Source organism: Atheta coriaria, unplaced genomic scaffold, assembly GCF_025399875.1.
Source record: "Atheta coriaria isolate IRGN ID8LTWV9N9 unplaced genomic scaffold, Caltech_Dcor_3.1 hic_scaffold_6_pilon, whole genome shotgun sequence".
Taxonomy (NCBI): domain Eukaryota; kingdom Metazoa; phylum Arthropoda; class Insecta; order Coleoptera; family Staphylinidae; genus Dalotia; species Dalotia coriaria.
Genome location: NW_027045448.1, coordinates 9,985,638 through 9,998,935, shown reverse-complemented (window position 1 = coordinate 9,998,935; position 13,298 = coordinate 9,985,638). Strand labels below are relative to the sequence as shown.

Below are 13,298 nucleotides of genomic sequence, written 5' to 3'. Positions count from 1 at the left end.
ACAAAATTTAGCATAATTTGGGTTGGCCGAGTGCCAAATTGGCTTCGATTAAAATCGTTTAACACGTCCGCTATGCCACTGAAGTCGCGTGGAAAATGTTACCGAGTCGGTTTGGCAATATACAAATACATCTAATTGGTGTGAGTGGTGCGTTTCGACGGTATAGGTGGATGGGAATTGCACATTAGAGTGGAATGATAATGTAAACATTTTAATTAACGTTGGACGGCAGCCGCTGCTTATTTAAACGTTAAACGCAAGTTTTTATCAAAACAAATATGCGATTACAAGAGTTGGAAAATTGTTTAGTTGTAAACGGAAACGGCGGTATAAACCTATTTGAATTCTTATCTAATTTGTGTGTTTGATGGGTGTGTACGTAGATAATTAATTGTAATTTGTTTCGTTTTACAGCCGTTCCCTTTCCAATAAGCCATAAGTTAACCATAGCCGAAGTATTCGATGCGCGGACGGGCAAGCCGCGGCCGGATACGCTCAAACAGCATTTTATCTTGGAAGGTCGAATCGATGAATCGGCCGCACTCAAGATCATCAATGAAGGTGCTAATCTTCTGAAGTCGGAAAAGACTATGATCGATATCGAAGCTCCGGTTACAGGTAAGCTAATGTTACATTTTTCTTTTATGTAAAAAGGAAAAACGCTTTAATGTCTAGAAGTAAAGTTAAATTTGACCGAATTATTATTATTATCATCACAATTTTTGATGAAAGTTAATTGGTAATCAATACAAGACGCACTTTCTTAGTTTCTAATCGAAATTCAATATTGTCATCTATATTATCTCATTAGTACACAGATGACATTTACAGTGTTTTTAAAATAAAATTTTAATTCCAAAACCTTTGATAAAAACACAAAAGAAATACGTGTGCAGTTAATGAGCCGAGTTAATATCAAGCGCGATCCTCGTAAAAATATTACTATTATCTATTTAAATGAAACACACTTTACAATTACACATAATGGCTTAATGTGTTTCAATTTGATTCGATTAAAAATCCACGCGGTGCATTTGTTTGCGTACACTCGTGTTTCCTCAAGGTTTTCGACTTGTTTTTTTTTTGACGACTCGTTTTGCCATCCGGACGATATCATGGCGTGTGCGAGCCGTCGTCGTTTGTTGTCAGCATCGACGTGTTCGCTAAGTGACATGTAAAAATAAACACGAAAAAAAGTTGTAATTAACGTGAGTTGGGGCGTCGTGCGCGCAACCTAAGGTAATGCACGCAACGTAAATTAGCCGATGTGTTTTATAAATAAAGTAATTTCGGTTTTCATTCGGTGCACGTTTGCCACATAAATTCTTCGCCGGCTATTTCTCTATACATGGCCGATGATGATACACGCCGGTTGGGTTTTTATTTAGAAACTGTTTAGGAGCGCGCTTGGTTACAACGGTTGGCAGTTTTTTTTTTCTCTCACGATGCACTCACCTACACTCTACTTATTTTATACTCTCTTGTCTCGAGAGCTGTCTAGCGTCGTAAAATGCTCTGTGAAACGCCGATCGACTTTTCATATAATATCAAATTCATATCGTATGTGGGTATAGGTAGGTACTCAAATTTATTAAACTATAAAGTTCTACGTATTTTAGGTTATTACCACGTTTTTATTTTAATATCCTTGCCGGTGAAACTAGTTTTGAAATAATAGTAAAAAAGAAGCGCATTACGTGAAGTTGTCGTTTCAAAATGTGTCTGAATTGCTCTACGAGTGAGTTCGTTTGATCAGTGAGGTGCGTAGTGTGATGAGCAGGGAATTAGTTTATTGGGGCGTATACCACATGCGTGTGATACCTTAACACAGCTTCCTGCGGTTTGTTTCACTCTGAAACACATGTTTCAGCTACATACGTATTAATACGTCGAACATGGTAACAGGAGTTGCATAAAGCGTATGATAACAATGATAATACTCTGATTATTATGCGCGTATTAGAATCTTAAGTATTACATAGAAGATTATACCTATAATTTAATTTCCCGAAAGATATTTGTCTTTGAATGAAAATTTCCGCGCAATTTGACTGTGAAATTTAATTTTTACATCTATTGAAATAGAGATTATGTTGTTTGTATTAATTAAGAATTAAAATTTACTAAGTATTTTTTAGAGTTTTATAAAATAAATCGAAACGTGCGATAAATTGGTCTGTAATTGTTACAAAAATACTGTTTTCAATATAATTATTGATAAATAAGTTGTAGAATTTAATCTTTAAGCTACTCCTAAAGAAATAATTAGTATTTGTTGATTACTTTTTGAGTAATTGATGAATGATTAACGCCACGATTATAGGTTCAAGTTAAAAAGTTATGCGAGTAATAATTACTGCTAGTTAACAACTACTGTACTTGATATTTTTCTCATTTTTAGAAAACGCACTTTATACTACGATCGTCGTCATCGTTAAGTAGGCAATTATAAGTTAATTGCATTGCGTTTCGAATAAATGTGCGAGATCTTGATTCAATTTATATGCATTAAAACTTCCCTATTTACGTGCGCTTAGGAAATGCGAGCGTAGTGGTAATAAATATCTGTTTATGTGGCGCGCATATTTCATGGGCTTATTTTAAGCGAGTGTCAGGTAAAGTCGGTAGAGAGTTTTTTTTTTCTCATTCGACTTGGGTCCGTTTCACGTTTACGACTTTCTGGTGCGTAGAGCCAAAACGATGTCAGTAAACGCAACGCACTTGTGCTCTTTATTAATTCGAATTCACCGAATTTAATTACGGATGCAACATTGTGTGTTGATTATAGGAATAAATTATATAATAAGTCAAAAAATATAAAACGCTGCCAAGAAATAAAGGTTGAGAAAGAAACTAAATTTGTAATTTGTGGAGTTTTTATTTGTTTTTTATTGTTGATTTTATTATTGCCGCACTCTGTATTTGTAGTTTGATGCCAGTATCTTTGATAAAACGTTTCGAGTTTCCTCTTTATAGTTTCTAAATGTCTGGCTAATTTGTGCACTTAAAAGAGTGTTATTCTTATAAAGTGCGAGAGTGTTTCGCCGAACCTAAACGAAGGGAGCGGAATGTGTTTTGTACTCGCGGCGGGCAGCGCCAAGAGCTGCCGAACAGGAAAAGGCAATCAATAACTATTTAGGGCAGCACTAAGGTCGAAAATGACACAGCAAAACACTCGCTGTGTTTGCAAGGGTACGAAATAAATATAGAAATATATTTATTATAAAAATCTGTTGACATGTCATAACATTGAAAGCGAACATACAATTGAATTCATTGTTGTTGAAATAAATATAAATATATTTGTGGTGGAGGCGCTGCCAGTTGACGAATGTTTTAAGTGGGCGTAAATCGCAAATCATCCAAAATAAGAGATTGCGTTATACACGCGCTGAGCTGGGCCGTATTGTGATTTGCTTTGTGGTAGACAGCAATACAAAAGCTTCTTTTTTTGGGCACGCAAATATATTTATAGACACTGAGATCTGTGCCCAAACACGAGTTTTCCTGTCGTATATATGCATATCCGAATAATAGCTTATTTATTACGCAGGCTTAATTTTATAAACAAACAATACGTAATGCTTCTGCGTGCCAGACATAGAACTAACCCCGTCTTGTGCAAATGACAAAATGTAATTCCAGTCGATTGCATCTGGCGGAAATGAGATTTTGTCCTTTAATTGCACACGCTGCAGCCTGCTTTATAGCTGCAGTAAATAACAATCTACGGCCGCGCGCGCGTCTACCTTAATTAATTCATTACGTGCATTAGTTGCAAATCGGGATATTTGAATAGCTGCAATAATAGACTGACTTGATGCATTCGCTTAAGTTGTGCGCTTCATTTTGTGCACATTCTTTGCGAGTTTCCGAGAACTACAGTGCTTGAGTTTATAGTGCACGCACATAAATAAATTGTATGTGCAAATTAGAAGTACGGCCACCGCTTCCTGCCTCAACTCGTAACTTGCCATTAAGTCTTTACAACAAACTTGGCGAGGACATAGTTTTCTGAAAGGGCCTTCAGCGCACAAGTTGTAACACTGTTACATGTTGTTCTCCATGCAAATTCTATGCTTATGCTATTAAATATTAGTGTACCAAATCTTTGAAGAACATTAAAGTTACCCTTTTACGTGATTATATAAAATTCAATGTTATAAATTGTTAAATTAAATGTTTTTATTAAATTTTCATGTTTATTTTAAACTAATGCACAAACAAAGTGTGCAATTTCATATTTTGTAATGTAAAAGAGGGAATTGTTGTTGAAAACGTCTGAAACAAACACTTTTTTCATATTCAGTTGCTTCACTCTGATTTAATTAAGGGTGTGTTTGAGTTATGGGCCCGAATGCAAACGTAAACGCAAACGAACATAACACCGCCACTCGCGCGAGGATTTCGGGGGCGAGGTGTCTTGTGCTGTACGCGAACGTAAATCCTATCTGAACTCTGCCGTCACCCCGTTTGCAATCCAGCTTTCTCGCTGCCCTTGCCGCGAGGTCGTAACTATAACCGACGGCGGGCGGCGTGGCGGTGTCTCGCTTTAATTGCTTTCGTACATGAGTCTCGCGGCTGTTTATTTCGGGTTATGCATAACATTATCCTAATTAAACTCGGCTGTCGGACGAGCCACGGAACTCTAGCACACCAGTACCAACATTATTGGACTTGTTGACAATCGCGTTGCTTTTTTAAGGTGTGTTTTTTTTAACTGGACGTATTTCATCATTTAAATAATTAAATATAAATAATTGTTGAAAATATTTTATAAGTTTGAGATGTTTTTAAATTGTTTTATGATTATAACTTTGGTTAGGTTATATAAATTTGGAGTGCACTTTACATACTTAGCTTTCAATGACCCATTCAGGTCTAGACCACCAGAGTGTGCATTAGTTCACTTACACGGAGTATTAACATATACGTAGCTAGTTGCATTTTACCCCAGAAGCTAAGTTTATTTAATATTTCAAAAGATAAAGCCTTTATTAAAATTTTTATCAATTTTCCACTTCAGAGCATTTTTCTAGAATAATTTATTTTTCTAAACGTTGGTTTCTGTATAAAGTTTTATTGCTCTTTGATAATGTTGAAAGTGAAGGCAATCTTGCACATCAGACCTCAGGCTAACAATTTTTTCCTTTTTTTGTCTCTAATTCTAAGTAGGTACTCTGCGCTTTGAAAGAGCATCCAGGTCGGTAATGCAGAAAGTTAAGAGTGAAAAGTTTTCTGCTGTTACGATTACTACCATTACTTTAAAAACTATTGGGCGTGTCCCAGCTAGTATAAATGGAAAAGTCAACAGTTTGATGCGCTTATTATCAAACCCCGTAGCTGAACATTATATTCCCCAGTTTACCACTTTTGTGATAATGTTACTCCACACATGAGAACTAAATCGTTTTCGAATGTTGCGTCTGAAACTATCAATGACTATCAGATATCAGAAAATAGATATAAGTGTATATACCTATAGGGCATGCTAGGCAGGATAGCGGAGGTGGTGAATGGTGTAGTGATAGTGAAAAGGTGACGCGACGATGCGCGCTGAGGAAAGAACCATGGTGAAGCATTCGTCGTTTGGCCATTCGAGCGGGCAGCGAGACGACGAACGTATTCACCTCGCCTCTCTCTACTCTCTATATAATCAATAATTCAATTAGTCGCCTTCGTAATACACGCTGGAGTTGAAATTTATTGACCTCCACCACATAACCCTCTGACATTATGAATTAATAGAGAGCCGACCCGAATGGAATGGAATGGCGAGCACGGAGCAGCGTCGAGGAGAGTTGTCGAATGCGTCTTTGTGGAGTTGTGGCGGCTGCGCCGGGCTAGCGCACAACAGTAAAAAGCATCACCATTACTGCACATTATTTATTTATTTATAGACCAACACCAAATCATTTATTAGGTGGAAAGCTTTTGTTTCGTAGAGAAAAGCGAGGAACAATCGTTTGAAGCGCAGGGGTTAATTGAATGTAACACCTTGTGTTAACAATGGATTGGTGCATAATCCTTGTCATGTTTGTTTACAAATTGGAGTTTATGATCATTTAAACTTGCCAGTTCTGGATTAACTGGAGATTTATCTTCGTAGATACATACTCGTACATACATTCATAGTTATAGATGCTTTTGAAACTTTTGAGGATTAAAATCAATTAAGTTCATAGATTATGCAGTGATTACCTATGTTTTCTTTGTTTTTGACATGAAATGTTAATTTAGTGTTTGTTTTGTTGCAGGTAAGGACTTAAAATTTCTTTAGACATTGACGAGTTTTGATGTTATAATTAAAGGTAAATTGCGTATCAGACGTAAGCGTACTTGTTTTTGTTTTTATTCGATTACTCGTAAATTACTAGCGCAAAACTTTTATCAATTTAAAACGTTTATCAGAAATAAATCATAAATTAATTTCTTTATACAAACGCTAAAATATGTTATAAGCAATAAAATTTGAATTTTGCAAATATTTCTTAAATTTATTTTGCTGGTTTGCAACTTTTGATAAACAAATATTACCGATGAAATTTTTAAATTGCTAAATAAAGAATTTAATATAGAGAGAATTTAATAAACTGATTGGTTTTTGAGTAATTAATTAATAACTAAAACCATTGAATATTTGAAATTATTAATGAATTCAAGTTGATTATTAATTCATAATTTATACAAATATCATAAAACCATAATTCCTACGCGAAATTTAATGTAGGATTTATTTAATATAAGCTGATTCACTGGAATGAATTTCCCGCAGGAACGAATTGATCAGAATATAACGATGTGCGAGATTAATAAGCGATTTGCCGCTGCTGGTGCTCTTTGTCGAAAATGCGTATTACACCCGCAATTATGCACAAACAATCGAATAAGGTGTGCGTGTAACATGTGTCCACTCTCGTGAGCGCGCTGTGATTTTGCGGCCGATGCTTGCAGGGCATTCTGAAATATGTGCATAATCGAGATGCGGATTACGTACATACAGTGTGTCATTAGATAATCATTTTATGCCTGATTTTATACTCGTTTTGGTTTTTATGTGATTAGGTTTGCATATTTTAAAGGATAAAAAAAAACGAATCGAAACATAGATGCGCATATACATATTTTGCATGGAGTTATGTTTCGTGCAAATTTATTTTTCATTTCGATTAGCTCGGCACACACATTGTAAATTTGCCTGCCGGTGGCGCATCGCACTGTGGTCGTATTTATGCACACATCTCCACCGCGTTCGGTTAATTGAAATGTTGTTTATTCATGACATATCGTGACCCGGCGCATCCGTACGTGCAATTTGCCTCTGGAGAGCGAACAACGGGCAAATGTGTGATCGTTGAAAGCAGCCCCTGTGAAAGTGCAAATGGACATTATTCTGACAACATAAATTGACTTTTAAAAATGTTGATTTTGCATTTATTAAAATTTTGCAAAATTATTTCGAAAAATTAATTTTTACAATTTTTATTGGTTTGTTTTTCGGGAGTTTTTCTAATTTTTCGTAATTTCTCGTTGGATAGATATTTTTTCTTGTTAAAATCAACATTTAGGACTTCAAATATTTGTAAGGATGTATATCGTTGATGTTGGCATATTTTACGCGTCATCTCAACCGTGTTTTTTTTTTGCTGAAATTTTAATTCAATGCAGTCGTGTTGGCAGGATACGAACCGCAATTGTAGCCTGAAACAGGAGCAATAGTAGCACGGCATCTGCAATAACAAGGAAAGCGGCGCACGCTGCGCGCAATTCGGCGGCGGTACTTACATTTAAAGCTGCGGAAACTGCAGTAGTTTTCGGAGCGAATGCCGGCAGCGTCCTGGTAATAAAAAAGTCATAAATTTTCCGCTCGTCGCCGTCTCGTGTTGGCGTGCTGAATTTTTGCACTTTTCTCTTTGCTACGTCCGCTCTCTTTGAAAGCGTCTCGAATGCAGCGACGGCGGGTCTTAGGGCGTAAAACTAATACGTGCCTACTGACAGGCGCGGATGAGCACAAAATATACAAATTATTAATGCATAAAGTATCACTTTTCGACTTATGTTAGTACGAAAAAAGAAGAGTTGAGTACTTAGTTTATCTTTTGCTGCCTAGCACGGCATATTATATTTGGTATTTTATGCGACCATTTCGATAGTTTTGGCAGCAATAATTTCAGGTTGTAAAGTTTTTATTTTGTTTAACTGCGGAAATTTTCGTTGGTAATCTTTTATTTCTAGATTTTACGAGGGGTTTTACTATGGTTTAATGTGCACGTAGTGCACGGAAATTAAAATCGTTATATGGATTGTTAATAATATCTTTTATTTTTGATTCTAAAGTGCATGTAATGATGAAAAATATATTTTCCAAATTAAATTTTGTGTGTGTGAATTAAATAATATCGAATAGTTTCAATTGAATTTCGTTCAAGCGTCAATTCAATGGCCATGAACAAAATTAAATTATTTTGTTTAATGGGGAAATATATATTTTTATATTTTAATAGATCAAAAATGATGCGTAGATATATTTTATGCGAAACGCATGGAGTATAATACGTCAACCCACTCTTATTTAGGCATTATTATGAATATCCTTGAGACATTGTTGCTTTCATCCAGTTTCATTTCGTAGGCAGGAGCATTTCTGCGATTTACCTTTGTATCCTGCGTTCCGTGCCTAATAGAGCGCCGCCGGTGGAGGCAGAAAAGAGCGTCGACGTGTGCGGCGCGTCGTAGTCGGGTGCGCGCCCGGATCGATTCCCACATCGTGCGTCCTCCTCCAGCTGCCCTCGACCGGGCGCCGGCGCTCGTCCTCGTTGGGCGCACGCAGGCTTCAGCCGGCTACACCGCCGATATCCTGAAACTCGGCGGTGGCCTTATTCGCTCGGCCGGCTTTCGTGCTTCACCCGCGCGCGCGCGCGCCACCGCTCTAACGCTCCACCTTGGCGGCGGCAGCGGCGGCAATACACCCGACATATAATCCAACCTTCTCCCGCATTACCTATTCGTTTTGTGTATACGCGCGCGCCACCCACACTCCCACAACTACGTGTCGCTTTTCGCTCGCTCCGACCCGCGGCTCGTAACCTCAAGCGCTTTCGGTCACGGTCGAGTTTTCCGTCATGTGTTGCTTACATCGCGAATCGCAGTCGTGAAAGTATAAGTAACGAAAGGAGCGGCAGACGCACGAAGAATGGCACCCACCATATGCCTGCCTCCCACGAGCAACAAGTATTTTTTTTATTATTTTACGTTATTTTGTCGAAGGACCTTTAAGGGCTCGTAACTCAGAGGCATTAAAATCTTTTTAGCAGTCAATACGTATTTTTAAAATCTTAGGGGTAAATTTAGGAAAATATTTCAAATGCAACAAATGGAATACCTTAATTAAATTACATTTCATCGAATTACTTTTATATAGTGCGAGTTGATTGATCTTGCATCAATTCATGAGCATTTGAAAGACTAGAGACTATTTGCCAAACGCAAAGTCAAAAGGAAATAACGAGGAAATGGCAAACCAAACTACAAACACTAACTACCTACACTAACTTATTTGCCATTGCGCAACATTTCCTTTTATTGCATACACTAGGGCCAAGCCCAAATTTGAACATCACTTAAAAATCTTTTATCTATTTTTATACTCTTTAACTTCAATTCCAAACAACTTTTCATGAATCATATACTGTACATGATTCTAAGACACGCGAATTACTTGTATGTGTCTTTTGAAACGTGCAACTAGTTGTTTTTAGCGTCTAGACACATTGTACCGTACCAATTTTGCGTGCACTTGTATGAAAACATGTTCATGCCAATGCTGCATTCGTTAGACGCCTGTTTCGGCAAATTTTCCTTCGTGTTGTGCATCAGAGTGAGCACGAACGCGCAGCTGGGAGGACGGATGGGAACAAATTTACTTCCGCCATCGGCGAAAACAACTTCGTCAAACAGGAAAATAATTAACTGGAACTATTAGGTCAAACAAGGGCGAATTGCAGTTGAGTTCAGGAATTGCGAACGTCTGATAATAACGCATTTGATTAAAAATTCCTTTCTCCGTTACGCAAATTTCCCTAACATATAATTCTCGTTATGTATTCTACGTAATTAGAACATAATTTAAATTATACACATGAATAGTTAATTATTTAATCTGTACGACAATTATGAACCGAGTAAAGTCGGTAAATTATTCGTTAGAATGTTTTATAAGTGAAATATTTTTTATATTTATTAATAAAATTTGTACGCGCTAAAAATATAACAAAATATTTATGGATATCAAATTAGATTAATATTGGTAAGTTATAGGCCTGCACAAATAAATTTCATATCAAGCTCATCACGATAAAACCGTTGTTTCTATATGAAACATAATCATGCGGATCATCTGTTGCCGAAAAGGACACACACGGCACGAAGACCAATAATAATTTCTGGCAGACGTGGCCTGTCCATTTCAATGTCCTCCCCGCGTTCGTTTTTCGTGTGCGTCGTTCGCACATCATACTTCTTTCATACATAACCTGGGACTGACATAAATATATAAGTGGTGTGATGATTGATTACGCGCCAACAAACTCAACAACAACAATATAGCCGTTTTATGCCTTTATCGAGCTGTTTCAAACGCCGGCTGTTTCTCTATATTTCCTTCCTCTGACAAATGAGATGGGTGCTCTCGCTTTTCCGGCGCGTAATTCTAGCTTGACCTGATATCTATGAGTAGGAATAGGTATGCTAGGGCTCTTCTTTCAATGAAAGCATTACGCAACACTTATACACGTGTTTACTTCGAATTACATGCGCGCTTAATTTATTATTTAGAAAAGTTCTATTTTTATTGCGTGAAATTTAAGCCGACTCAGGTGGAAATAAAAATCTTGCAGTGCATAAAACTTTTGTGGTTAATTCCGGCTCCTCCACCATAATAATATTATATGTTTTTGCATGCGATAAACATTAATTGAGATAGACGTACTTTCTCCATTTGTTTGTAGCAATATAAAATCAAATAAAACATGAGGGTACTTCAATATTTATACAAGTTGAATTTTCCATCCGGTGTGTTTATATACGACCACAAAACATATCTTAGATGACATCGTTTCGAAGGATCTCATGTGGGAACACATTTATTGTATTTATTTCCTTCGTTTTACTCCGGCACATTTCTGACGTTTTTCTTTAAACATTTTTTCTTGTTCTCGAACGTATTCCCGTATTCTCCTGATGCGGATATATGACCATACACTATTCTCAAGAGTCTCTACCTTTATCCTGCCTCATCCTTATTTCATCTGCTGCGTTCGTATGGTATATCTATTTAAAGTTACATTCTCTTTGCATTTTTGAGTTGGCGAAAATCGTTTTGACATTTTTCATGCTGCGAGGGAATGTTGTTTATTTTTTTGATTTTGTAATTCTTCCATCTCATCCTATTTGCTCGGCGCGCGGGACAGAAATTGCAATGAAATTACCTATATGAAATGCAATCTTTTGTGGGAGATGGGAGATGAAATTTTTATTCGCCGAAAGCAAGCTTCTTGTTCAAACGAATTTACTTATTGAGTAGGAAACGTTTTCCGTCATTGGCTTGCTTTATAGTGAGTATAATATTATTTCGAAATCGAAATACTGAAAAAGTTATTTCTTGATTGAATACGTACACAAATACATTGGAGAATTTGTTGTGTATGTTTTGAATTGGAAAATGCTGTTATAACAATTTGCTTTCTTTTGTATTGTTATTTTTATTCGATTAAATTTTGGCGAATTTTCTATTCTATTCTCGCCAAGTGCTTATTGTCGTACTGCTTATTTTTTGTTGTGGATCCAAATCGTTTCCGCCCTGAAAACGTTTACGTTCACTTGTATTGGCAGCTTGAAGCATCAAGCAGCAAGGCGCTTGTGTTGTATACTCGCGAGGATCTTGTCGATCGTCGATATTGTTGTTGGGTTATGCGTATTTCCGCGCGATTCGCCACGCTGTTTTCGACTATGTGTGTCGCGCATAGCATGTGCTCAAGTAGCAGTGGTGCTAGGGGTGAAATGTATACGTATAACCAACGCATAAAGACGCGAATAAAGGCTCTTAAATTCAATAATGGTTTTGCGATGTATGTCCTATCTACGGGATATTGGTTTTTCGTTTGATGCATTTTCCTGCTGCGCGAGTGAAACTGGTATTATGTGCTCAGGACATGGCGCTCGCGCGTGCATGTGTTGCGAAAGTCAGGAATAAAAATTGTTATGCGTTACTCAACTTTCATTGTTCAATTCTGCACATTCTGCATCAAATGTCAGACCATTTATGATTCAAAACGTATTTTCATAAAACAACACAATAGTTCTATATTGTGCATACGCAGTGCATACTTTTTAAATACATTTTTGCAAGAAAAATAAAATGCAAATTTAAAAACGATAAAATTTTTCATTTTCCACGTTTGACCTAACGACTCCGGCAAAAGAGTGGGCTCGCATGCAACATTGTGTGCGTACACAAGATTTAACAAGGTGTAGTAAGCGCAAAACGATTAAAAATATAAATAAGTAGAGGCTAACTGCAGGAAGCGGACTAGGGTAGTGGCCACAATAAGTTAAAGTGCATAAGTTAACGAATAATTTATTGCTGTAATTATAGGCAATAGGTTGTATTTTTTAACTTCTGCACGCGCTCCCATTTTCAAGAAAGTGACGCGTTGAAACTTTGTTACACTTTTTGTAACGTATTGAAGTTTGTTTTAAGCGTGAAGCAGTCGCAAACCAAACTTGTTAGAGTTTGAAAAGAAACTAAAAGTTTGATTTAGTATCATTTTGCTGGCGGCTGTGAAATCGAGAAATTAAACTTTTTTTATTTCTTTCTAAACTTCATTTGGTGTGTCTTTTATTTTATAATCATGTAATAGTAAATTTTAAAGCAGAGATATTTTATTAAATTATTTATTATTTATAATTTATTGTCCCTATGCGGTTTCTGCATTACTGGTTTTTAAAGTGGGTTTAATGATAACCGCACGTCGATGTCCCATCCATCGATAAAAAAAAGTTAATAAATGTCAAGAAGCATCATATCCATACTCGGCTTGCGATTTTTCAATTACCATCAATTTCCGTCATCAAAACAAGCCAACCAACCACCTGTTAATCGAATAGAATAACGCGCATTTAATCAAACCGCGGTGACACGTTACACGAGTTGTAAATAATTGTTGTCACATTCAAGAAGTTGAAATTTGTGCGTATTAATTGTCTAGCTGCTTGAATTTTAATTTGAAATTATCATAAAT

The 13,298-nt window shown here is 36.7% G+C and overlaps 1 protein-coding gene across 7 annotated transcripts in view; it reads left to right on the top strand.

Annotated features, from left to right (window-relative positions):
• The window catches only part of LOC135793196 (serine/threonine-protein phosphatase 2B catalytic subunit 3-like), a 37,403-nt gene that overhangs the window by 10,374 nt on the left and 13,731 nt on the right, over window positions 1–13,298 (top strand). For all 7 annotated transcript variants that reach the window (XR_010548554.1, XR_010548559.1, XR_010548556.1 and 4 more), the window contains one exon: window positions 415–618. Coding sequence is in view for 1 of the 7 variants with exons in the window: in XM_065304031.1 (XP_065160103.1) it covers window positions 415–618 (204 nt within the window). In the remaining 6 variants the exon portion in view is untranslated. The remainder of the gene's footprint in view (window positions 1–414; window positions 619–13,298) is intronic.